General features: G+C 32.5%; 2 protein-coding genes across 4 annotated transcripts; both read right to left on the bottom strand.

Annotated features, from left to right (window-relative positions):
* Nucleotides 1-407: 407 nt before the first annotated feature.
* Nucleotides 408-7354, bottom strand: LOC108347914 (E3 ubiquitin protein ligase DRIP2). 3 transcript variants are annotated; one of them, XM_017587375.2, is made up of 7 exons: nucleotides 6704-7347; nucleotides 5955-6054; nucleotides 4199-4529; nucleotides 3597-4042; nucleotides 3425-3475; nucleotides 1206-1278; nucleotides 408-940 (listed from the first exon to the last, which is right to left on the bottom strand). In XM_017587375.2, exons 1-7 carry the CDS (start codon nucleotides 6816-6818, stop codon nucleotides 767-769), a joined length of 1290 nt encoding a protein of 429 aa, XP_017442864.1. In that variant the 5' UTR covers nucleotides 6819-7347; the 3' UTR covers nucleotides 408-766. The 3 variants fall into 3 exon arrangements, with proteins under 3 accessions (XP_017442864.1, XP_052728843.1, XP_052728842.1); XM_052872883.1 differs by lacking the exon at nucleotides 6704-7347 and adding an exon at nucleotides 6561-6694; XM_052872882.1 differs by lacking the exon at nucleotides 1206-1278 and having other exon boundaries at nucleotides 6704-7354.
* Nucleotides 7355-8290: 936 nt separating this feature from the next.
* LOC108347917 (magnesium transporter MRS2-I) lies at nucleotides 8291-13218 on the bottom strand. Its single transcript, XM_017587379.2, has 11 exons — nucleotides 12867-13218; nucleotides 12754-12783; nucleotides 12298-12442; nucleotides 12052-12173; nucleotides 11499-11573; nucleotides 10304-10528; nucleotides 10161-10205; nucleotides 10014-10058; nucleotides 9838-9867; nucleotides 9563-9685; nucleotides 8291-9438 (listed from the first exon to the last, which is right to left on the bottom strand). Exons 1-11 carry the CDS (start codon nucleotides 13104-13106, stop codon nucleotides 9352-9354), a joined length of 1167 nt encoding a protein of 388 aa, XP_017442868.1. The 5' UTR covers nucleotides 13107-13218; the 3' UTR covers nucleotides 8291-9351.
* Between the last annotated feature and the right edge of the window lie 14233 nt (nucleotides 13219-27451).

Here is a 27451-nt window from a genome sequence, read left to right as displayed (position 1 = left end):
TGAACTCGTCGAAACTTTAAATTGTAAGACTCGTAATATTGAAATAAACAATTCATATCTGTTATATATACTCTTAATCAATCATTATAATCCATAAACAAAATCAATGTGTATACTCACTCAAAGATTTGCATATTAATGTCTAATCATGTTATGTATAACTAATTAATTAACTTCTATCATGATTATTTATGACCTCGCAAAAATCTTCTCACTAACCGTAGACAATAGTAATTGAACTCTTCATAGTCTTGCTGTAAAAAAAAGTCTGAAAACTTAAATTATAACTATAAAATCTCGATTCTAGAAAGAAAAGAAAACATAGAACCAATGAAATACGTGTCAAGATTACATACATACATACATAGTGTTTGCATTTTCTACGGTTGGTCATTGGAGAACAAACAAAAAGAATAAGGGATACGAAAGTAAAACAAAAATCCTCTTCATTCGAATGTCAAATTCTCAACAAAGCATCTCTTCTAAGTTCTAAACAGGCATGGCTTCTTATGTCTAAGTCACATGTGCCCTCCAAATTATTGGAGTAAAACGATTGTTTTTTTAAAAAATGGTCTTGAAAAATGAAGATCTAATGAACATTAAAATAACTAGCAGATCAGAATGCCTACATTAATGAAGAGAAGAAGGGTATGTTTTAATGCAGAAAATTTTGCTTTATAATTTATGTGGCCAATCCAATCATGTCCTCACGGTGGTGGTGGTAAGTGAAGTGACTATGCTATGAAGAACATTTTCGGAGTACGAATCATGGGTGTGGAACCTTCCGAGCATAAGCCAATACCATGACAAAATCCTTTGCTGAGGAACCGATAGTTGCTGGAATTCTCTGTGAGGTCGATGCTGTATCCAACCACAACTCAACCAAATTATATAGACGCAATGTAGGTAGCACTGATTGTCCCATACATTTAATCTCAACCTGCAAAATCAATTACCTCAAGAGTGAAGTGACATAAAAGCAGACATTTTTTAAGAAAACAACAATCATGTAAAGAGTAGTGTAATTCAAATTCCATGGTTATTGAAGTTGCGACGGATGGGAATTATGGCTTATATTAATGGAATAATGCAAGTGTGATGAGCTTCTGGACAATCAAACTGTTTATGTTTTGGTATAGCAGACAACAATCACAACAAGACAATAAAATCTTTCAGGTTCCTGTTGATGCCTTTTTTGATGTTACCTCTGTTTCACTAGTCAAGTCCAGTTTCTTCATTAGGTATTTTTGGATGAATGAGACTGGTACGCTACCATCCCTGTAGCAAACAGAAAAGACATTATATCGTTTTCTAGTTCAGATGGATTTCCACATTTTAAGAAGCTTTAGCAGCAGCATAAATAGAGTGGACATGGTTTTTCAAGCATATTTTTGTCATGTATCAAAAAGCTAGCTGAAACCATTTAAACTAGACACAGAAAACCCATAGAGATGGTACAAATGCATTACACAATCAATATACCCCATTCTTATTAAAAAGTCTGAACTTTGATTTACCCTTTACATGCTCTCTCGTGTTCATAACCAACACAGCTGATATATAATGAAAAAAATTGCAAATTTCTTCCTTGACTAATTTTTTGTAATGTAATATGACTACAAGGATAATTTATTCTGAAAGGGGGGAAAAGAGGAGTAATATCTTCTTTTTTTAAGTTTGTACTGGGCAGAGTTTATATGAAATCTAAAGTTTAGATAGATACAAATACACGTTCTTCAAATTTCCTGCTGCAAGAAGCTAAAATGAATTTTCTGAAAATCAAAAACATTAGAAAAAAAGACAGAAAGCATATGCTAATTGCTAGATTTATTGATGGGAGAAAAATGTATCTAAATATGGCTGGATTTCTTGAAAGCATACAGATTGTTAAAAATCTTTATTCACACTCTTGATAGGTCCCTGTCGAACTTCAGTTTTTCAATTTTATTTTTCCCAAACCATCCTAAAATAGCTTACATTTTTCCTTGATCTTCACAAATTCTGACAAACGAATTAATCATATTATGTTACCCACCACAGCAAAACGGGGTAAAGAAAACAAGAGGTGTACACAGAACATCTCTAATGAAATTGCTTATGAGTTTTTTTATCAATAAAAGCAATATTTTAGCATGAATCTCACAAATAGGGGTTCTCAAAAATTGAAGATAAGTGTTTATATAAAACAACTCTTTTCAATGTTAAGAAAACCATGTTTGAATAACCGAGATTAGGATATTATTTTTGTATATAAGAAACTCATGCAAGCCATTCCCACTGAAGATGATCAAAGTAAATATAAACAGAAGAGTTGTTGATTCCAACTCCCAACCCTAATGAGTTTTGGCCTCCAGACTAACCCTTAATTGGTAGAGTAGAAGAAGAATGACTGAGAGGGAGAGAAATAATATTGTATATTAGGCGGAAGGAGAAAAAGAAAAGAAAAATATAGTTTTAAAAAATAGTCGGACGGACCTACCTTACTATTTCTTATCTATTGTTATTCATCTCTCTATCTCTCTTCTTATATCCAAATTAATAACACAACTTTCTAAAGCCTTTTTCTCTTTTATTTATACTATACTAAACAACTAAACGTTGAATTATACATTTTATCTATTTATCTTTTCTCAATTTAAGCTGATAAAAAAAAAGTCTTCTCCATTTTCACTCCCTGTAAAAGCCCAGGTGAGGACAATTTCGAATGGGTGAGAACTTGAAGATATGTATGTATCTGAGTAATCTAAATTGCTAAAGGGTATAATCCTCCGGTTGTGGAAGACTTCAGAATGACAAGAATATTTGTGTTTTGAGCAATAACAAATTATTTTACAATCAATAAAATTAGAGGTTCAACAAGTACCCTTTAGATTTTTTTAGCATTTATAGATTATTATATAACTTAATGAGATGTTAAAAATATTAGAGTAAATTAAGTAGACAATTCCAGAAGTTTGTTCAGATTGCACATAACCTCCCTCTTTTTGTAACATTTACAACAACTTCCACCACAGAAAGATGCACAGTTATGTTTTTCAAACAATTAAGGGGCGTTGGTGGAATGTTTTTCAAATAATTTAGGATAAGGAGATATTAGGCCAAAATTTAAGAAAATTACTATCCATGTAACTTATTCTTCTTGATAAGATTGGATGGAATGCGAGGACATTGCTATTATCAAGAAGCAATATTGTGCTGTCATTAAGCATAATTTTAAATGTTGCTCAAACTTATTACACGAAGAAAGGCTCACTGAGATAAAAATTCATGAAACTTTCTACAGAGATTCAGATATATAGTAGTGAGTAACGTAAGTTATACATTGCTCCAAGCATGACATTCCTCTTATAAAAGAACGCAACAAATAAAAAACTAAAGTACCAAATAATGAGAATAAAGGTACATGGAGTCCGTAAGAACTTACTTGATTCTCACATAACTTGCAGGAATTTGTGGCAACGGTGCATCTCCTCCCCTGAAACATTAGTGTGAAATTAGTACTTAAAAAATAACCAAAAAACGGATATGAAGGAGATATATAATATCCTTAGGATTTGATATTATAAGTTATTTAGTTTCAAAGATTGATATCTCACTGGTTTTCTGAAGCTACCAAGGAGAACCAGATTGGACCAGTCCTAGAGAGTCTATTACTGCTGGCAGAATCAAGCACAGCTTGGGGTGATATGCTTGATTCTCCAGAAGCAGGCTCCTTCTTCTTGCGCATTCTGCGCAATTTATTGGGTTTTGCTGTATCTGAGGAGGCAGGATAAGGGCTAATCTTTTCATCCTCAACTTTTGCCTTGCGTTTATTTTCCTTATTTTTAGTTTTGTGCATCTGAGAGTCACTCTCACTTACTTGAGTGATTTCTAATTTAGCATCAGACCCTTGCACATGAGACTTGAAAGATTTACTCCTACTTGCCACCTCTACTAAACAATTCAAAGGCTTCCAGAGATCCAATTTTGCATCCCATGCTTCGCCACCATTCTCTGATCCTTTATTGGGTGCAGATTGACTACCCTCACAAGGGGACATACTCTGCACCAGGAAAAAAAAATTAAGCATAAGAATGTTAGTAAACTAGTGGTCCTCTAATCCAGGAAATCATATGAACCAGGATCAAGAACTTAAAACACAGAGACAGAACAATACATAGCAAGTTCAAAGATAAGAACCAGATTGTTTCTCCTATACCTGTCCGGAATTCTGAGCAAACTTATTTGAATTTTCAGGTGAGCTTGAACTCTCAAGATGATCTTCCAGTAAATCTTCCTCTTTTTTAATGGGCTTTTCAAAGGAAAAACTAGTGGACCGCAGACCACTAGCCTTTCTTGAAGGTTTTGTTCTTCTTCCTGTCATTGTTGCCTGTGTAGATACCCTTGGAGTGTTCACCACCAAAGACGAAAGAGATCTCTCCTTTCTCCTAGCTGGTAATGGTATTGAGGTCACAATTTCAGGTGCCTTCACCTTTCTTCCCTTCAAGGGGAAAACTTTGGCCCTCACATCTTGCAAACTGTGGTCTGGCCTGGTAATCAGAAACTAAAGTCGGTAACTTGGCACGCAACAATTCAAAAGAGAATATCAACATCATCAGCTATGTGGTTTTGTTTGATTGTAGTTTTCAAAAAATGCTTGAAGTGTGTTTCATTATATGAAATGGTGGTGTAGGTAATTCATTAAAAAAAAAAAAACATCTTCCTGATCTACTTCTTTTCAGATAGTTCAGATTACTCTCCTGTTTTCCCTAACCTAGAAAATCCATCAATGCAATTATTATAAACCCAATTTGTTTATCCTAGTTCGTCATCATCCTCCTTAAGTTCCACACTATTTCGCTGTTTTTTTATGATCAAAGTACATTTGGTAATGAGATAATACATCAATTTTGGGTAATACCACAATTAAGACAAGCACTGCAAACAAGAACACCATCACTTGCAATAGAATCAAATGATATCATTTTGAAGACAAAGGAAATTATTAATAAATCTACATTTTAAAATTTCTCAATCAAAACAGATGCTAAATCCCTCCTTGTTGATATCAATTATCTCAGTCCTTTTATAAAGTAAGGACCATCCTTCTTCGTTTCATCTTACTCTGTTTCCAACTAAAAGTTCAAATGAAAAATTATTAAATGCAATCAGCAGACCAAGAAAACATAATTGTTACAAATTACATTTTACTGTTACCATAATTTTGTATTTCTCAAGCCTTAAACACTTTACATTTATGATAATCTATATTATTAACCATATGCAATGTCTGTCAGGAAAACTATTCAAAATAAAGTAATAACCTACAAGCATTACCATATGTATATCATCAACTAAATTTTAGAAATATGTCAAATTTGAGGGCATTTAATTATTTCCCTGTATACTAAATGCATGTATTAATCTAACAAATTCGTCATGCAGGTGGTGGATCCTTCTTATGTTAGTTTTCATAAAGTAAAAGGTTGATGTAACATTATCTTGACAGCACAATAAAAGCATGAACATTTATCATTCTTGCAGGCTGATGCAACAGCATAATACCACCTAAGAAGAAGATCGGATAACGGTATGGTCTATGACAGCTATTTGTTTCTCTGCTCCCAGGCAGGATCTTTCAACAGATTTTGAAAGACAAAGAGTATTCAACAGCTTTATAGCAGATATTCGACCCATCAACAACATTATCCATTTTCAAAAGAAAGGTTTCATCTTGTAAAGGTGTATCTCCATTTTAGCAGGCTAGTAAGTTGTAGCACTAATTAGGGTGTGGGTTGCATAAAGATAAACTCTTACTACACAGCATACCACGTTAAAGCAACACCCTCCATGCATATTCAACAACTTAAAGTATAGCAGAGAGGCATTTTGTTTTCTTTTCTTTCTTTTTTTTTTAAAGGAAGTACAAGAGTATACAAGGGTGACTTGGAATTCAATTAAAGACAGAGACTGACCTCAGTTTCTCGAGTGGAACACAACCCAAATCAATGCCGCATATTGGACAACTTTCCAATTCCTCATCCATAATTTTATCATAAATGCACTTCCTGCAAACTGAATATAGTCCATAGTAAAAGTTAAAAAAAAAAATCTACTATTAGTTTAGTTGCCACACACAGCAGGCTTTGCTTAGAACTTGTACTGGTGAAACAAAAAAAAGTGCATGCAAAGATATCAAATTCGACCAAACAACACATAACAAACACCAATAGAAAATTAATCATAAAATGCAAGAATCAACCCCATAAATATATTCAAGCTTCCACAACAGTTAGTATAATTTTGCATGCAGTGAGATCAGGATTGAATCTTAGCGTGAGAAAGGAAGCAGTTTTACTAAAAAAATACAGTGGGAGTTGTAGTAAAAAGTTCAAACACCTTTCCACCAAGGACATTAATGGAACAGCATAAGAATACTTAGCCAATAAAAAGCACACTGCTTCTGACGAGCATTCACGTCCTCAACAGGTATAGTTAGAGAGAGAACCCAAAAGAAAAGAAAATTAGAAAAAATAAATAAAAAATAAAACTTTTGTTGGACACGTCAAATTACGAAATACCCATATCTCCCTCCGGTTACGCAAAGTCCAGATGCTCCCACAAAGTCCAGATGCTCCCGCATCGGGGCGAAGAGTGAAGGAGGAAGCTAATGCAGAGAAATCGAAGAAAAAATTGACACGGATTGAAAGAGAGGAGGGCTCACACGTGTGAAGACATTCGGATATGGTTGTGGCTTCTCTGAACAACTTGTTGCAGAGTGGGCAAGTCATGCATGCTACAATCGTGTTCCTCCGCACTTTCACCACCTGATTCGACATGCTCCTTAATTTTCTTGCACGCTCACGAACTACTCTCACACGCTCACACCCTGCATGCTATCACCAGGCCTGCACCTCCCAAATTTACGTCCATTCTGTGGCAATCACTCTATGCATTAAGAAGAAGAAGACGCAGTGTGGAAAAGGGTGGAACGGAGAACGAAGAAGCTCGTGGGAATGGATGGAGCTGTTGGTAACGGTGGGTATTGCAGCAACAACGATCGGTGAGGAAGGAGAAAAACTGGTGCGAAAATGAAATGGGTCGGTGAGATTCGAAAGGATTTGACGTGGGTTATGCTGGATTTGGCAGAGGGAGTTTGTCTTGCTTTGTGGGTGATCTGAATCGAGAGGACCTCTTGTTCCAGCATGAACCGAAACCGAGTGTTTCTGTGTTTATGGTTGTGTTCTCTGTGTTTCTTCTCTCTTTTTCTATGTGTTTTTTTTTTCTTTTTGGTGAATTTTAATTTATTGGAAAATATGGACAATTCAAACAAAATATTATAAGGACATATGTTCCACACTTCAACCAACGACAGCTAGACGAAAAAATAAAGGACAGCTAGAGAAGTTGAGGTGTGCGATAATGTGCGCCGGGGTTAAGGTGCGCACCCTTGGGCGGCGTGTGACGAGGGAGGGTTCACTGTATAAATAACCTCTGCAAAATTAACTTTCAATTTCAGTCTCTTTTCTCTTTGAAATCTAAAATACTACGAATGGAGTGTAGTGTGTTTTGAGTGTTCAATGAGTTGAATCTTTGTTCCAAGGGGAGTCCTTTTTTGGGTAATTTTTAGGTGCATGTATGTAATGTAAGAGGACTCTCTTATAACAATGTTTTGTTACATTTTAAGGAAAGATTTATTTAAAATAAAAAGCACTCTATCTAAAATAGATTAATATCATTTAATATTGAATTAATAAAAAGTTGGTTCTAATTATGTTCTTCATTATTATTAAAGGCTCTATCTCACTTTATTGAGCAAATTGCATGAATGGTTGTAAAACTATTTGCTTGCAATCAATTTTTATAAATAAATAAAATATTGGCAAATCAATTACTAAATAAAATATCATATATATGCTATGGAGCCTAAAATTCCACTGAATAATCAGAAGTGAAACTCAACCAAGTTATAATTAATAAATAATAAAAAAGCCTGAAAAAAATCTATTTAAGTAGCTATTTGATGATAATTTTCATTTAAAATTTTAAAGAAAGAAACTCTTTTGTTCACGTGCTAAAGCCGTTTATTTGCACAAAAAGGATAGAATAAAAATGAAATTGTTCTAGTATCATCTTTAAAATATTACTTGACGCAGTACCTAATATTATAACATATTATAGTTTTTACCGTAAATATTTTAATAAAATTTCTCCTTTACTGTTTGGAACATCAGTGTATTATCGTTGTTGTATGCAGCTTTATGGTTTACGATATTGAAATGGTTGATGTGAGGTGTAGCAATTCCATGTAGAAATGTTAAATACGTGCCCGAATGTCATTTGCTTCGCATTGAAGGTTTGTTGGTTAGGGTACCTTTATCCTCATCCAGAAAATAAAATAAAACAAAATAAAATAAACTAATAAAATTAGGTTCCCACACACCAAACCAAACCCCAAAGTTAAAAAGCTCCTTCAATTGGCTTTGTCCAAAAATAGAACATGTGATCTTCGTTTTTATCTTATTTGCAAAAGGGTCCTCACCACTTACCCCTGGCCCATGCGCAATTCAGTAATTGAAACCTGTGCAATGTGAACAAAAAATAAAAATAAAAAACCATGCATCTCGAGGTCAATCCACGTCAGAGGTTAAAAAGAAAGTGTTGGGAATTTGAAACACGGATTTGTATATATTAATAACAGTTACCACCGACAACTACAACTTTTTTTTGTGCTAACCTTAATTTTCTAAAGTTCAGACATCACGTCCACACCCTGACCATGCTTCATTGTTTGCTAATATAACATGATTACCTGGGAGAAATGCTACCAATAATTACTCTTGTCTTGATTATTTTCTCCCACTTTTTCATACCACCATTTATTATGGACAAAATAAACCAATGTATAATCATTGGGCCCAAACCAAAGTGGTGGAGGAGAACGCCCCGAGATCAGAAATTGTCGTGAAACGATGATAAATTCATAATAATTGTATGATTGCAGTAATTGATACCTGCATGCGCATAATCGATGGTGCCGTAAGAAGATGGAACTGGAGCAGAACTGATTTGACCAAATACCATACATTAGAAAGACAATTAATGTCTTCTTTTTTTATTTCACTTGTACATGTAAGGGACTTTGACTGATAAAATGAAGGGATTTCGCTTTTAAAAAATAAGATAAATAATCTCAGTGGTTAGTGAAAAAATTAATGTGTTCACTTTAGAAACAGATATATAATACGAAGAAAGAGATATAAACATAATATTCAAAAAAATATAGTATTGTTTTGAGGCAATGTGTGAAAATTGACCACTTTTGACTGAACCTGATGTCTCCCTAGCGACATCTTTAGGCTTTACATTTTTTCAAGACCCGACAAGGCCTTTGCGTCGGGCATAAGATACTATGGATAAAAACAAGGATGCACAAACCATTCCCGCAAAGATCACCACCTAAAATTGTAAAAATTGAATTGGAAAAAGAATCAGGAAAACCTGTTGTAACAAACACTCTCCTTTGTGTGACAAAGGTTGCTTTTGAAAACCTTTCTCTTATAGTTGCAAGTGATGTGCATACCCATTTAAACACATGTTCGTGGCCTGGTGATTTCCATGTGTATGGAATGTTCATACCAAATATTGCAGCCACCAATGAATATAAGGACATACACACAGTGCCGGCACTGATGAAGAGCTCCAGCTGTCCCAAACAAGGATAGAAAATAATAGTAGTATTTAAAGGTTTCAATCATGGCTTTGGTAGCAAATGTTTCTAAAAATGTTAGTGAGAATTATATGCACATAAATACTTAACCTCATAAGGTGAAAACAATGGCCTTGAAAAACTTATACCTGAATCAGCTGGTTTCGGTGATTGTCAAGCTGCGTGCATCCATGTGTTACATGTTACAGAGAGTTGTTATATATGCTATAAATGGGGTGTTCGATTTCACTTCAAAAATTAAAACTTTTTCCCCTCCAGTAATTAAGAGCTTAAAATATACGAAGTACTTGTGTCTAAAATTTACCTGTATGTTGATGTAATCTTCTGTGTCATCGATGTATTCTCGCAACTGAAATGAAGGGAAGTATATATCAAAATAGAAAAGTTTATCAGCTAAGCAGTGCAGATCAGAAATGAAGTAGGAAAGATGAGAAGAAAAGACAGTTCATACAGTGGCCAATTTATTTAATGTGCCGTCAATTTGCATGAAATTGGCCTGCAAACCAAAGCACAACATTATTCAGTTCAATGGTATTCATTTAAGTAAACTATCTGTGTGCTGTGGCAACATTAAAGATAAAGAGTTCTTATAACCTCAAGTAACATTTCAAGCTCCTCAACATCATCCTCCCTTTGAACTGTTGTTCCACTTGCTCTGCTTGATTTGTGTATTCTTGAACCTGTATTTGGAGAACCATAAAGCCACTTGGGAGCATCAGAGCTACTTGTTGGAGATGATGAAACCGTCGACTTTCTTGATAAGTAAAGATCAGCCATGTCGTCGTCATCATCAAGTAGGTTTTCTAGTTCATCTCTAATCTACAAGAAAGCTAGTAAAGTAAAGGCAAACTAAAATATACTGGTTGTAATATGAAAAAGAGAGGGAAAATCAGGGACAGGGAAGTTAGTTACCTATATGAATCCCAGATACTTCTTATCTTACTGATACAATATGATACATACATATACATATATAGATATATATACTACACACCCACACGTGTGGGGGTTGAGACAATTCTTTTTAAATAATTTTGGATAAGATACATTCAGATAGTGGACAAAAATTTATAAAATATTTTATGTATATACAGAAAATACATCGAATTTCTCTTAAATTTTGTAATTATGATAATCACAGAAATATTTGTGATCATAACAAAATAATTTACTTTTTGTCTGTATCTCAACTAGTTTTGGCTAACTACATCAATAAAATCACATTGGGTTGAATTTAAAACAATTATTGACTACAATAGCTAACAATTCAGAAACATCATTACTAACCTATTGTGTAATGCTAATTGTATCATTTCCATCTCCTCGGTAACCATCATCCGAAGAAAACAGCTTCTAAGTTCGTTTACCAAGTCTGCTAAAGTTCAACATCATCATGAAGTTGATCGTACTCTAATAATAGCCCGTAACCTTGTTTCTCCTTTTTTACACAATTAGACCTTTCTTTCATCTTTCCTAAAACGAAGTAAAGAAAGACTAGATTGCATATATAATCTAAATATTTGTCCCTTTACGATCATTTTGTTTCTGTTCAAATAATGCATAAGGAAGTACGCATTACAATTCCTTTCACAACATGAAGAACATAGCTAAAAAATCTCAATTTTAGTTTTGGAGTATGCAGGCTTCATAGAACAGCATTGCCACGTTCTTATTTTAGAAGTACAATTTAAAAATAAAGAACACGTAGAGAAAAGGAAAAGGGGAATTCAGTTGTGAGGGGCAAAGGAATCAAACTGTGTTAAAATATCTATCTGTTATTTGAACATACCTTTTGAACACGACTGGTCAGCCTCGTCATTGCACATTTCAATTTTCTCACTCTATCCAAATTACGACTGCTAATCTGAACACAAGTGTCATGCAACCAGAGAGGTGTGGAAGGGGAAGAGGAGGATCAAGTGTCAAAAATTTGTACTGATAATGAAAAATCAAACTTCAAATAACAAACTGCATGTTTATGCACCAGATTTGCATAGGATATGGAGGCTATCTGAAGTTCTAAATCAGAAATTACCATTAGTATTAGGTTTTAGTCCTTAGGGATACTGTGCTGTCTTTCTGATAATAGTTCTATATCTCATTCTTACTCCAAAACCATTGTGCTAGCTTAAAAGGGGGAGACTAATTTTAAAAATCAAAAGGAAATTGATATCACAAATTATAAACAAAATGGTTTCTAGCCTAGTTTTTAAGTTGACATATGTTGCTGACAAATTGTCAGTGACAATACAATGATGTGAAGATATGTTTAAGCTATGTTCTTGTACCAAGGTGAAAAATCTATGAAAAACATACAAAATTCTTATGCAAAGACTTTTTACCTTAGAGGTAAGTTCGTCCAAAGCTGGATAAGCAGCAGTCTCTAACTCTCTCGTTCGTGCGTCAAGGAAACTACAAATTGCCTCAAATAAAACTTCCAAAGCCCGTATCTCAAATGGAAATTCTACGAGCCATGGTCAATTTTCCATTATCGCAACAGAAGGAAAACTAAAGAGCCCGAAACAGAACAACACTAACACTGTTTAATTATAGCAAAAAAAGAAATCAAAATGTTTCACAAAGCACACCATTTTCGTCTCCTCCTTCACCATCTTGAGCACAGGTCTCTTCTTCTCCTCGGCCTTCCCTAGAAGCACTTACTTTGGGTAACCGTCGTCGAAGCTCTTCAACAATTGGCACAACGTCATCATCCGTTGGGTCTCTCAGAAACACCTGCATCACCAACAACAAACAACACAACCTCACAAAATTGATTCTGTTTCCAGTGTATCTATCTATAAGCTAGTAAAGAACAATGACATCGAACATGAGACACGTATCATTATAAACTAAAAACCAATGAAAAGTCACAAAATTTAGTGATAGAAAAATGTTTTTCTCCCAATAACTACTTCGTACGGATTGATCTACGTGTTCGACATGGGTAACTCAGTGAGTAAATGTTAAAGATGAATTTTTTTTTAAAATATTACATATAGATTACTAGTTCATAATTTTAATTGTGTAGAACTTTATCAGCATACCTCATCTGCAGTGATGATAGCTTTAATGTGCTGCAGAAAAGAAATGAATGAATGAGTTGGTGAAAGAAAGATTAGAAAGCGGGAGAAAGAAGTGATGGAAGCGAAGTGTTTGCCTCTAGATTGAGAACAATGACTTTGTCTCTTCCGAAAATGGTGGAGGGATAGGATAAGAGAGGATCGAGAATCCGAAGATCCCTGGCGTGAATTTTAACGAGGCGCATGATGGCATGCTTGTCTGCATCGAGCACAGTGGGTTTGCCATGGTGGTCGAGCAGAACCCAACTTCTGGAAACAGCAGTTTTCTTCTTTTGTGAAGAGGGTTGAAGTTGAAGCAGAGAGGCAGAAAGAGCCATTTGGTGGAAGTGAGGAAGAGGATGAGAGAGTTAGGGAGCAATGAATGATATGTTGCATGAGTTGATTTGGTGACAGGTAGTGTGTGGGGTTCTTTCTCAGTGCCAGAAGAGGAGAGGTTAAAAAAGTACCACGATTACGCTTAAACACCCTTCGTTTAAAAACTTAGCAGAGATGGAACAACAGACAACTTCCATGCCTGCCCTCTCTAGATAACTTAGCGTAAAATATAAAAATAAGAGTAGGAGTTATATGATTTCTTTTAAGTAAAAAGTTATGTAATTATTTATTTATGGACTATTAAAATCAATTTAATTTTATATGTGTAAACTTGTGTAGTTAAAAATTGGTACTAAAAACACTCAAATTTGTCTCTTTTGTATACTCGTGTAAATGATACTGTATTTTGGTTCCTAAATTATTATTTAAAAGAAATACAATGTCTAAAATAGAATTACCATCAACCATACTTTCAAAAGAAAAATAGCAATTCTATTATACTTAATAGATTTATTTCAAAATATAAATGCATTTTAATTAACGAAATTCTCAAATTTTTCTTATAGTAAATTTGACAGCATCGATAGAATCACGTATGTATGCACAAGTTAAATAAAAATAATAAGTAACAACTTTATTTTCAAATCAATGCTGTATATTTTAAAATTCTTTAACAAAACAAACACACTTTACTCTTAAATCCAATTAAATTATAGTATGTAGTCATTTTTTCTCAAATTTATCAAACAACTTTAGGATCTATTTCACTTTCAATTAAAAAGAAAGGTTATATATACTAAAATATCCTCAACGCTTGACTAAATGTATTGTAATGTAAGGCCTCTTGTAGTGATTGTAGTTGAATTGAAAAATAAAGGTTTAATGATTATTTACCATTTTTTACTCTGCATGAAGACTCCAAATGTTGTCATCACCACAACAATGATTTGAAGGGGAAGCACGATGAGTAGAGGGACATATAACATTAATGACCAAACACATAATGTTACCGTAATTAATGGTGGTGATTGTCGATGTTAACCTGTAATGTTTGACTTGATATATAATCTCGCAGTATTTAATGATAATATTCCCTCTAATATCATCTACAGCCCCTTCTTTACTTAACACTTCTCCTCAGCTCTGTAATAATAATAATAATAATAATAATAATAATAATAATAATAATAATAATAATAATAATAATAATAATAATAATAATAATAATAATAATAATAATAATAAATGTCAGACATAAAAAATTAAAATTTATGATTGGAAAACAATAATATAATATTATAAAAAAAACAATAACTTTACTGCTAAAACAATCACAAGAATCTCTTGCATGAGTGACAAGAGGTGGTCCAATTATTGGTGGGGTAAAAAGGTGTCCAGGTCCAAGATTTTTCTAGTTCATAAAAATAGTATTTTAATTTATAAAATATGTTTGAGAAAAAAAAATATGTCGTTAAGATCATTGAAAAGAAGAATGGAGATAGATTGTAAAATTTAGATGATTTAAATTTGAAATTATAGAAATATTGGGAACCAGAATTATTAAAAGCGTAAACACGTGAAATTGGCATGTAGGATACGTGTCAATCGTGTCTGTGGTGAGATTGATGGTGGAAAAGGACCTCTGATATAGTTTCAAATATCTCTTATATTCTTCTGAAGCACTCATTTGATTGTCATGTTCCTGTTTATTTAACTTTCTAGCCTCAATCTTTTCTGTTCCAAAAGACGCTGAACTACAACTCAAGTTAAGAAATAACCCTTCATCTTAGTTTTATGTACCTTTTATTACTTTTACGTTTTAAATTTTACAAAACTAAAAGGAAATGGACAGCTTGAAATGGACAAGACAAATATATGATAATATTATTTAATTCAGACAGTAAAATTGTATGGTGTAGTCAGTTCTGAGTTCTTCCAGTTTTGAAATGTTATACTCATCATTTAATAATGTAAATAAACTTTATTGAATAAATATTTGTATTTCATTAATGTCAAAAATGTTATATTTCAACTTATTAAAAAAACATTTTTAGTATAAACTAGTTACTGTTAAAATTAATTGAAGTAATTACTATTAGGTTTAAACATGTTCATAATCCCGAGTGATTTCTTTTTTATTTTGGTCTCTTATAATAAAATATTTTCATTGTAGTAAAATTTAAAGTTTATAAAATTTAAATGAATTGATTGCTAGCAATGGTGGTGGAGAATGAGTGGGAGAGAATAGAAGAGTGCTTGGGGTTGGATAATGGGTTATCTAAATCAGAGTAATGAAAGTGGAAAAATAGAGATTGTGTCTTTGGCTTTTTGGATCGGAATTGGAAGTATGACTGCATAAAAAGATAAAAAGATAGTACTGATAGAAAAGTCTATTGCGTTGCAGAGAAACAGAGGAGAGAGAATAAGTTAATGTTGTTTGTGAGTATTTAACGGAAAAAATTTGATTGAGACAAATTTTATCAAGTGGAGATGTAATTGACACTTTTTTAAGAAGGATGACCTAATTGACACAACTCACCAAAACTGGGACAAAATAAGCTATTAAGTCTTCAATCAATTTAGAAAATACATAATCAATTTCACCCCTCCTAAAAGACATTTAAAATCTATTCTAGATGTCATATATTACTTCCAAAATCGATTTCTTATTCTTTTAACATCTCTCTAATAGATTCTCTCCCCCTCTTGCATAATTGATTATACCTTCCATGCATTCTTTCTCACAAGTGAAATTCATCCAAAACATGTTTTCTCTTAAAATACATGGATGCAGAACGTTCTTTCAAATTAAAGTTAAGTTTTTTTTTCATATTTCACTCGCTGCATAAACAATTCATCCCTTAAATTTTGATGTTGATGCATGAAATGTTTCATCATTCTCTCTCACAAAACGTCGCCCGCAAATCACCTCAAAACCATTTATCCAAACATTTCACTCACTCACAAATGCATCTGCACACACATGTTATGCTTGGTTTTTATTATGTACTCTTGACGAGTGAAAAAAAGGAAATGGTTATATGTCTAGTTCTAGTGATCTGAAATGAAATTAGAGCAAGAATTTGTGAGAAAAACTCGCAAGAGGGCCCTCAACCAAGTGAGAAGATTGTGAAGGAAAGACATCTCACCCATATGAAATTTCATATATGGCCATTTGATGTTTAAGGTGAAAGTTTTTTTTTTTTTTGCTAAAATCTTTTTTTTTCTCTAATTCTTATATAGAAATTCAATTAGATCCCTAACTTTTATTTGATTTAATTTAGTCCTATAATTTTTTAAAATGATCCAATTACGTCATTTACGTTATATTAATATTAGATTTTTGTTAGAATTTAAACATTAAATCACTTAACCTAAAAAATAAAATTGATTTGAATATTTAGATTTGTAAAGTGAAGTAATTTGATGTATAAATTTTAACGAAAATTTAATGTTAATCTAACTGAAATGACCTAATTAGATTATTTAAAAAAAAAAACTAAAAGACTAAATTGGTCTAAATAAAAATTATGAATTTAAATAATTTTTTTATAAAAATTTGAGAACCAAGGGATTTTAGTGTTTTTTTTTAACATATTTACTGTATTTATCATGTATGGAGATATGGATTCCTAGAAAGATGGCCTCCAAGTAGGAAAATACAAGTAGGAAAATAGATTCATCCAAACCAGACAATCGATTCGTAAACGTTAAATAAGTCATATATGCAGGACTAAATTGATTTTGTGATGCATGGAAGATACACTAGGAGAATTGATTCTCCTATTTGGTTTTAATGTGCAGAACGATTCTCTCCATGGACAATTCACTCGAATCGATTCTATGCCGTGGAGAATATGTTTTCTCCTCTCATTTTTCAACAAAAACTGATTCTCCTTTTTTTCCTGATGTAGTGTTTGCGATGGGTTGTAGGTGGTGGTCAACTACGTGGTGGCTGGTGGAAGTCACCACAAATTTGGGGTTGCAAGAAGAAAACAATGGAGTGCAAGAAGAAGGCTCTCACAAATTAATGAGACTCAGTTTATAATGGGCCAGGATAGTTAGACAAATTTTGACATCAAACTTTAGCTGGAATTAACCTTTTGGGGTATTAACAGAAGTAGTTTTCCTACTAATGCATCAATTTAATAATTTATAGATTTTCTTAGAACGTAAAAATAGTTGTTTATAAGTTTTAAATGTATAATATAATTATAATTTAGTGTTTCTATTATTTGATTAAATATAAACTTATGTATTTATTATACTGTCTCATATAATTAACCTTCATATATTTTTATAGCTTATGTTAAAGTGAAAGCACACGCCAAACTACTTAACAATGTATCGATTTTATTTGTTGAAAAGGAATTGTAGACTAATACTTTTCGCACATTCTTGATAGAAACAAATCACAAAGAATTATTTCATATAAAAATTATTATTTATGGTCCCTGGATATTGTTATTATGTAACTTATATTTAATTTTATTTCAACTTTATAAACTTCAGATACAATTTCATGTTTCTTAATTTGTGAACTTTGGTAAAAATATATTTTGTAAACAATTAGTAAAAAAAAAACTTAAAGTACCATAAGAAAGTTTTAGCAAAATATTGCAACGAGCCCAGCACTGTGCACTTGAAATCTTGACGGCCCAATATCTCTGTTGGCCCATAGAACGTTTTATTCTGAGGGTTGAGTGCATGCGTGGCATTATCATGTAAATGAAAGAATGGAAGAGAGAGAATGGTGCGACAGAGTGCGAGAGGCAATGGAGAGAGAAGTGGCCGGCGATTCCTTCGACGGCGCTCCGACACGGTGGCTGCCGGTGATGCAGAAGAAGAAAACATAGATGGTAACACGATGAGTAAGAAAAACTAACTCTTTCTTTATTCTGATTAACATGAAAAGTAACAAATTTTTGTATACATGACTTGATGGGAAAACGGGGAAGGAACTCTATATATAGAGTTCCATGGGAGAAAGGAAAAACTGAAAAACACCATAAAACAGAATAACTGTTGAAAGACAGTTAAGAGAATCAAAAATGATTCTCAATAGCCTCCCCTCAAGCTGGACAGTGTATGTTTACCAGTCCAAGCTTGGGGATAATTGTTCCAAACTTGACACGATGCGGAAATTTCGTGAAGATATCAGCAAGCTGTTCGTCGGATCGGACGGGGAGAAGATGTAAGAGGCGTTCCTGGAGTTTTTCACGGACCACGTGACAATCAAGCTCTATGTGCTTGGTTCGTTCGTGGAAGCTTTGATTGTGGGCTATGTGACGAGCCGACTTATTGTCGCAATACAAAACAGGTACCCCAGACTCTTCAATTTGAAGGTCCTGTAGAAGATAATGGAGCCACTGTATTTCGCATACAATGGCAGCAAGATCCCTGTACTCTGCTTCAGTGGAAGATCTGGAAACAGTCTTCTGCTTCTTAGATTTCCAGGAAATGAGTGATGATCCAAGGGAAACGCAAAAACCCGTAGTGGATCTCCTTGTGTTAGGACAAGTGGCCCAGTCGGAGTCGCTAAAAGCCTTTAGTTGTTTAGGAGAGTCAGCTGCAAAGAATAAACCTTCAGAAGGTGAGGACTTTATATATCTTAGAATATGTTGAACAGCCTGATAATGATAATATGTGGGGTTTTGCATAAATTGACTGAGAAGATTGACAGTAAAACATAAATCAGGCCTAGTATTGGTAAGATAGAGTAACTTCCCTATCAATCTTCTATATGATTCAGGATTGGTCAGATAGTTATCCTCTTTGTATAGTATGCTGGTGTCCTTTAAAAAGGGAGTAGAAGAAGGCTTGCAACCTTGCATCCCTGTTTCCTCAAGTATGTCCAGGGCATACTTTCTCTGACACAAATGAATTCCCTTTTTGGATCTTGCCACTTCAAGTCCAAGAAAATATTTAAGCTCTCCAAGGTTCTTAATACGAAACCTTTTGTGCAAAAGTTCTTTAATGTAGTTAATTTCTTCCGTAGAGTTTCCTGCTAACACAATATCATCCACATATACAAGTAAAGCAGTAAAGCAGTAAAACCAGTAGCAGTTCTTTTGGTAAACAATGAGTGATCAGATTTGGATTGACTGTAATTAACAGATATAAGAAAGGCAGATAACTTTTCAAACCATTGCCTACTGGCTTGTTTTAAACCATATAGAGATTTAGTTAGCTTACATACCAGTCCTTCTTTGCTAGTGTCCATACCTGGAGGTAATTGCATATAGACCTCTTCATTCAAATCTCCATGTAGAAAAGCATTGTCAACATCAAGTTGTTGTAAAAACCAATTGTTGGAAGCAGCAAGAGCAATAAGAAGCCTAACAGTGGTAAGTTTAGCTACAGGGGAAAATGTGTCAAGATAGTCTATTCCTTCCTGTTGGGTATAACCCTTGGCAACTAATCGGGCTTTATGTCTCTCAATACTACCATCCGCTTTGTATTTAATTTTGTACACCCATTTGCACCCTATGGGGAATTTTCCAGGGTTAGGATCCAAGTATTATTGTCTTCTAAGGCTTTGATTTCCTTATCCATAGCTTCTTTCCATTCAGCTTTGGTTTTAGCTTCAATATAAGATTGTGGTTCTTTGTTATTAGTAATAGTCATGATATATTTCGAGTATTTCTCTGACAGATTGTTGCAATTCAACACATTATTTATTGAGTAGGCAGTCTTAAGAGTATTTTTAATGGATAAAGATTGATGAACCTGATGAACATAGTCTTTTAGGTAGTTTGGGGTCTTTCTGAGCCTGTTGGATCTTCTGCTTCTATGATTCTCTTGATCATCAGTATCATTGTTGTTGTCTCTGTTAACAGAGGCTTGTTCCTGTCTTTCTTGATCATCTGACTCATCATTTCTATCTTCAGCCAAAGGATAAGAATCCTTTAAAAGATCATTGAGAGATTCAGTTTTCGCTTCATCACTGGTAGTATCCTGTCTGTCTTCTTGCAAATTGTTGTAAGGAAAAACATTTTCATAAAAAATAACATTTCTGCTTATGAAAAGCTCTTTAGTATTTAGATCTAAAACAATATAACCTTTGACACCACTCTTATACCCTAGAAAAACACCTTTCCTTGCTCTGGAATCAAGTTTGTTTCTGCTATTTTCAAGAGTGGAAGCAAAGCATAGACATCCAAAAACTTTAAGATCTATATAAGCAGGTGATTTATCATAGAGCATGTCATAGGGAGTTTTGTTGTTGAGAATAGGTGAAGGCATTCTATTTATTAAAAAAACAGTGTGCCCAACAGCATAGGACCAATAAGCTTTAGGTATATTTGATTGAAAGAGGAGACTGCGTGTGACATTAAGTATGTGTTGATGTTTTCTTTCAACAACAGAATTTTGTTGAGGTGTCTCAACACAACTGTTTTGATGATTAATACCATGTATATTATAGAAATTTTCACATCTAAACTCAGGTCCATTGTCAGATCTGATGTTCTTAACCATCTTATTAAATTGGTTCTTGATTTTAATGACAAAATTCTGTAATAAGTCCCTTGTTTGTCCTTTATTGTTCATTAGGAAAATCCACGTGTGCCTAGTATAGTCATCTACAATCGTGAGGAAATATCTATAACCACGAACAGAGATAGTATTTAGAGGTCCCCATATGTCACAGTGTATAATTTCAAAGCTTTCATTAGTAGTAGAAATACTCTTAGGAAAAGGTAACTTGTGTTGTTTGGCAAAATGACAAGTGTCACAAACAGAATTAGCATCAACTTTGATATAAGAAAAATTTTCACATATGTGTTTCATTGTTCTATGTCCTGAGTGTCCTAGTCTAAGATGCCACAGGTTAACATCAACACTCTTACAAGAGAAAACACCTTTTGAAGTATTGCTTTGAACTGGTTTAGGTAAGACTTGAAGGTAATAGAGCCCATTCCAAGATTTAGCATATCTAATCGTCCTCAAAGTATGATTTTCCTTGATCTGACAATGCTTAGAGAAAAAAGTTAGGCTGCAATTCATATCCTTGATAAGTCGTTGCACATATATCAAATTAAAACAGAAATCTGGTATATAAAGGACATTAAAAATAGTAAAATCCTTGGTAAATTGTACAGTTCCAGCATGTTCTGCAATTAGTATAGTGTTGTTTGGTAGTTTTATAGAAATTGGTTTGATCTTGTAGAAGGTAATAAAATTGTTTTTACTGTGAGTGACATGATCTGTAGCACCAGTATCGACAATCCAAGAAAAAATACCTTGTTCATTCTCAGTTTCGTTTCTTTGAACCTGATTGATCTTGTGTGTGGGGGTTTCATCTATTCTGTCTATCATTTTGAGGAGTTTGTGCATTTGTTCTGGCGTGAGAGAATTGAAACTATTTCCATTGCTGATTTTTTGAATTTTCTGGGCTTCCTTAGAGTCAATGTTGTTCTGGCAGGCATTGGCAGTCGTCCAATCATTTCTTTTGTCTTCCTTTTTGTACCAAGGAGGATACCCGTGTTTGGAATAACACTCATCTATAGTATGGTTCATCTTGTTACAGTAAGAGCATTGTTTCCCATAATTGGGATTTCTTCCCCTTCCTCTGCCTTGACCACGAAACCCAATTCCCCTTCCTTGGTTCTCAGCATTTCTTCCTTGATTCTTCCAATTCTGGTCTGGTTTCCACTGACCATTTCTTCCTACAACATTAGCTAGAGTTTTAGCCTCTGTAGAGATTTGTTTTTCCTGTCTTTCTTGCTGGATAATGAGGGAAAAGACACGGTTGACATTGGGAAGAGGGTCCATTAAGAGTATCTGTGTCTTGAAGTGTTGTAAGAATCGTTTAAACCTTTCAGAAAGCATATTACATGCTCGACCTCTCTGTATTTCAAAGAAACTCTGGATAAATCGCAACTGCAGGGAGTGGCACAAATGCAAGTGGGTATAAGCCTTAAAGACTCTAGTTCCTCCCATAGTATTTTTAAATCTGTAAAGAATTGACTCACCCCCCTTTCACCTTGTCGAATGGAGTGTATTTCTTGTAGTAAGTCAGAGATTTTGAAGTAATCTCCCTTGGAAAACCTTTCTTTGAGCTCATCCCATAGCTCTTTAGCCTCCTCAATGTAAATCACGCTTTCGGCAATGTGGGGTGACAAAGTTTTCGTTATCCAAGATAAAATCATAACGTTGCATCTCTCCCAGGCGTCGTAGGCAGCATCACTTTCTTGAGGTCTCTTTATGAAACCATCGATGAACTTCACTTTATTCTTGGATAGCAAGGCTCTCCTTAAGCTTCTGCTCCAGGATGAGTAGTTGTTTTCGTTTAGCACTTGAGTGATTAGAGTGAGCCCAGGATTTTCTCCTGGGTGCAGATAGTAGGGACTAGTTGGGTTGGTTGCTGGTTCGAATTGATCCATGGTGGAAGAAAGAAACCACCAGGAAGGCCCAAGAAACAATCAAGAACAATCAGAGGAATAACGGAAGCAGAGCAGGCACTTAGACCTGCTCTGATACCATATTGCAACGAGCCCAGCACTGTGCACTTGAAATCTTGACGGCCCAATATCTCTGTTGGCCCATAGAACGTTTTATTCTGAGGGTTGAGTGAATGCGTGGCATTATCATGTAAATGAAAGAATGGAAGAGAGAGAATGATGCGACAGAGTGCGAGAGGCGATGGAGAGAGAAGTGGCCGGCGATTCCTTCGACGGCGCTCCGACACGGTGGCTGCCGGTGATGCAGAAGAAGAAAATGTAGATGGTAACACGGTGAGTAAGAAAAACTAACTCTTTCTTTATTCTGATTAACATGAAAAGTAACAAATTTTTGTATACATGACTTGATGGGAAAACGGGAAAGGAACTCTATATATAGAGTTCCATGGGAGAAAGGAAAAACTGAAAAACACCATAAAACAGAATAACTGTTGAAAAACAGTTAAGAGAATAAAAAATGATTCTCAATACAAAAAAGAATTACTTAAAACAACTAAAAACAATTTAAACAACCAGTGAACATTTGTTCTTGTAATTGCAATATTGGCAACAATTCAGGATGTAAATTTTTTATTGGAATTGAAATTCATGGTATAAGTGTATTAGTAATATTTTTAACGCTTCTACTTCGCTTACATACTTATATATTATTTTTAACACTTTGATTTTGTTTATATATTAATATATTGTAATTTAATTTTATATTTAAGTAATGTGTGATTTTCATGTTTGGCAGATTAAAAATGGTTTGTGAATTGAACATCAAAGTCAAGTTTGTCCAACCTCCACCTTTAGTAAATCAATAACATCGTCATGTGATAGTGTTGGATTGCATTTAGTTTGGTGTCGACTAAATTGATTTTCACAAGCATAACAAAAAATTAATTTTATCCAAGCAAATTTGTTTTTTTCTTTTGCAATCTTTTTTATATTTTGTAACCAAGTAGTAATAATTTGAATGTTCTTAATTTTTTAATATGAAATTTCAATTGAACTGTATTTCAAAAAAATAGAAATTATAAATTAAATAATATTAACCTACCTTTTCAGTGAGATGATAAGGATATTGATGCAAAATAATAGTTAACGGTTGTCTTTAAGATGTGTAAAATTATATGTGATCAAGAATAAAAATATTGAATACTATTATATTATATTCCTCCGTTGTAATTTTCTGCCATTGGTTAAGCTAGTACGAATTAAAAGAAAATTCAAACAATTAATGCATTGTTCTGAACAACTTTGTTTTTTTTTTCAATGTTTCCACAATTAATTGTTGAAGATGAAGTGATATGTTTCCTCACTGCGCATAAAAGCCACAATGATGCCAACCACTAATATTTGTCTTAAAGTTGATTAATTATTTTTGTGAAGTTGCTAAATAATTTTAATTTTAATTGGTATTTCATTAACAGTGTTAAATACTCTATTTCCATCATAAAATTGCTCTAAGTTGTTTATTTGATTACTATATTTTTACAATATAATATTAATAATAGACTTTTCATCATTTTTATGCAAGATGACATAACATAATAACATCTGATAAAAAAACAAGAAGTTATATTATTAATGACTTCCTTTAAAACATTGGTTTCGTTAAGTTGTCGGTGTAAGACACTCTGCACATGGGAAATTGAATGCATTTTGTTTAAAGAGTTGTCAATGGAAGCCAGGTTTCAGGCTCCCATTGGCTTTGAAGAGAATAAGATTAATGACAACTCCATGGATCTACTCTTTAACCGTTAATTAATGCAAAATCTAACAGCCAATTATAATGTACCACAACACAATTGGAGAGTCTCATTTTTGTCACATACATACACTTGATAAGAGTTTTTGGTCCCACAAAACTTTTGTATACATCCATTTAAGAACTTGTTGAGGTTATTGAAAAAATTGGGTTTGATACCACAAATATGACTAATATTGTTATTTTCGACACAAAAATTATTTCAAAATAACAAAAGTGGTTACTTTTTTTAAATTAGTTTGGAAACAATAAGAATTAGTATTGTCAAATAACCCCGGCATGTGGTCTGATCATTTAGTGAATTAATCAAATCTAATTCATTTATTAGTGAGTTAAAAAATTTAAACTTGATTTGGGCCACCACACAGATTAGCGGGTCAAATGAGTTCACTAACTCACTTAATTGTAATTTTTTTTTTCAAATTTAAAAAAGATTATTCAAAATAAAAAATATATCAAACAATCTAAATGTAATTAAAAAACAAGCACAAAAAACAAACAAATAAGTTTCTAAAATTGATCATTTTTGTGTCACCTATTCATTTATAATATTAGAGTCTTTAATAGATAAATTCATAATATTTTACTCTCTTTGAAACATATTTTTCTTTATCCATATCTACAAGACAATAAAAAATATTAAGTAATAATATTAAAATATAAATTAATAAATAATTAAATTAAATTAAATTATATGAATTAGTGAACCAATCCGACTCATCACGGGTTCAACTCGGGTGAGCCGCGTTCTAGGTAAGTCGGATTAAAAATTGACCCATATCAAACCATGACATTTTTTTCAAACTCAACCGGCCTAAACCTATGATGAACTAGATTAACGTGCGGGTTCTAACCTATTTTAACAACACTAAATAATAGTTCAAATACAATAAAATATTTCTAAAATTTCTTATACATTTACAAAAACATATTTTACCTTCCGAACATCATGAAAAATAACACTCATATATTAGTTTGTTTATCAAATGTAATAATCAAGGGAGGATTTATCTAAAAAATACATATTAAACAAAATAAGTTTCACAAAAAATTAACATCTAATCATATTAAATAAAATAATAATTTAAAATTATAAATAATTAAATTTTCTGATTTAAAATCACTCTAACTTTAAATGTGGAATATAGATACCTTTTGATCTCTCTCATTGTAGGGTAAAAAGTCTTTTAGGTGTGATATGTTTTGAGGTCCCACTTCTTGCGAACAAACTGTTGGGAGAAAAGGAAAGTTAATGGCAAGTTGAAAAGTGATAAGGGTATCGATGAATCAATAATGAATTAGAGCAGTAAATTTTGATAGTTGCTTTACCTTCCCTCCTCGATGCGGCAGTAGGAGGCAGCTGGATGCGCCTCTATTCTTGCAATTCTAATTAATGCCTCGGCTCAAAACCTAATTTAACAACACCACCACATTGTCACCTTCACTTACGTCTTATTGTGAAATATCATCAACTTCTTTTTCTTACATAAAGTTTGCACATGGTGAAATATGTGTTTGCTAATATTTAATATTATAAAATAATTTATAAAATATAACACTGCAATACCATCAAGTTAATTAATACTAAAATTTAAAATTTTAATTAATATAAATAATAATAACTTTAATCTTATAACAAAGTGTAGTTGGCGTTTCAAGTTTATTCCTATTCTCGGAGTTTATAATAAATCAGTTATAACTTTTTAGTGAAAACTTTACTATAAATCAAGTGGCAAAATTAATTTAAATTAGACGCGAAGTTCTTCGGATCAAACAAGGGAGTAACATTTATTACCATTGTTTGGAATTTCAAGATTTACTAAGAAAAACCATAAATTCGAAGTGAGGTTTGTTTTTATTTCTTAACCGAAACCAGCATGGCAAAGGTTTCACTTTCGCATGGTATTGTTGCTTTTTCATGGGTAGGTAAGGAAGTCACATTTTGCCTTGATTGGCGCATCACCACTACCAAACGGACTTAAAGCGCCACACAAAATTACATGTAAATTTCATTAAAAATATGATATTTTAAAAACATTTTTTTACAACATTTTAATATCATTTATGTTATTATATTATTAGTTTAGGTGTTTATGATTATTATTATTGATTATGAAGTAATTTTGAATCAATCATAAAATAACATATAAATGATGTTAAAATATTGTCAAAGTATTATTATTCTTTCATTAATCTTAACTTAAACACAGGTATTATATCAGTTTAAATTTCATTAATATTTTATTTTCAGAACATTTAAGTATATTGAATTTAAACTGATATAATTTTGATTTGTTATACTTTAAATATTTTGTTTAGATAAATCATTTTAAATTTGTTGAATTTTAACTTTTCCACCATGTCAATTATCATCAAATTCAATTAAAAAATTACCAATTATATCAGTTTAAATTTATTTTAAACAGTATTCAAAAATTTAAACAAATAATAACATTCGAGAGTAAAAATCTTTATAAACAGTAAAAATAAAGTCATAATATATGTTAATAGAAAAAAAAATCTAGTTCACATTCGCAAAAAGAATAATATCATTGACATTAATCTATAAAATTTTAGTTAATATTGAGCATAAAATAATAATATTTTACTACAACAAAATAAAAAAAAATTGAATAAAATTCTATATTAATATCAATAAAAAAATTTCAGTCCACATCAATAAAAAATATCATTCTAGCAATATTTCGATCTTACTAGTATCAGTAACTCTCAAACCATAATCAAACAAAAATATTATATATATATATATATATATATATATATATATATATATATATATATATATATATATATATATATATATATATATATATATATATATAAGGTTTCGAATCCTTAATTTTAGATGAAATTTAAAATTGTTAAGGAATCAAATTATACTGATGAAACTTTTGAATTTTGATTTCTTTTCAAATTCTTCATACTTACAAATATATTACTATCTCCGTAGAGAGTATAATATCATACGTATTGAATCAAATAGATTATTTAACTCTCTCTTTTATCTTTCTTGATTCATATTTTCATAATCTTTAATTTCGTATTGAATTCAATGTTTTATATTCTGAAAGTAATAATATTTAAAAACAATAACATATTTTACAATATA

Source organism: Vigna angularis, chromosome 2 (genome assembly GCF_016808095.1).
Source record: "Vigna angularis cultivar LongXiaoDou No.4 chromosome 2, ASM1680809v1, whole genome shotgun sequence".
NCBI lineage: Eukaryota > Viridiplantae > Streptophyta > Magnoliopsida > Fabales > Fabaceae > Vigna > Vigna angularis.
This window is presented reverse-complemented; position numbering and strand designations above follow the sequence as displayed.

Coding starts and splice junctions, on each gene's coding strand:
- LOC108347917 (XM_017587379.2), bottom strand. CDS start 13,106: ATGGCTCTTTCTGCCTCTCTGCTTCAACTTCAACCCTCTTCACAAAAG. Junction 12,174..12,297: donor TGAAGGAGGAGACGAAAATG/GTGTGCTTTGTG, acceptor CATGGCTCGTAG/AATTTCCATTTGAGATACGG. Junction 10,529..11,498: donor TGACCAGTCGTGTTCAAAAG/GTATGTTCAAAT, acceptor GCTTTCTTGTAG/ATTAGAGATGAACTAGAAAA.
- LOC108347914 (XM_017587375.2), bottom strand. CDS start 6,818: ATGTCGAATCAGGTGGTGAAAGTGCGGAGGAACACGATTGTAGCATGC. Junction 4,530..5,954: donor GTTCCACTCGAGAAACTGAG/GTCAGTCTCTGT, acceptor TCTGATTACCAG/GCCAGACCACAGTTTGCAAG. Junction 4,043..4,198: donor TTGCTCAGAATTCCGGACAG/GTATAGGAGAAA, acceptor TTCCTGGTGCAG/AGTATGTCCCCTTGTGAGGG.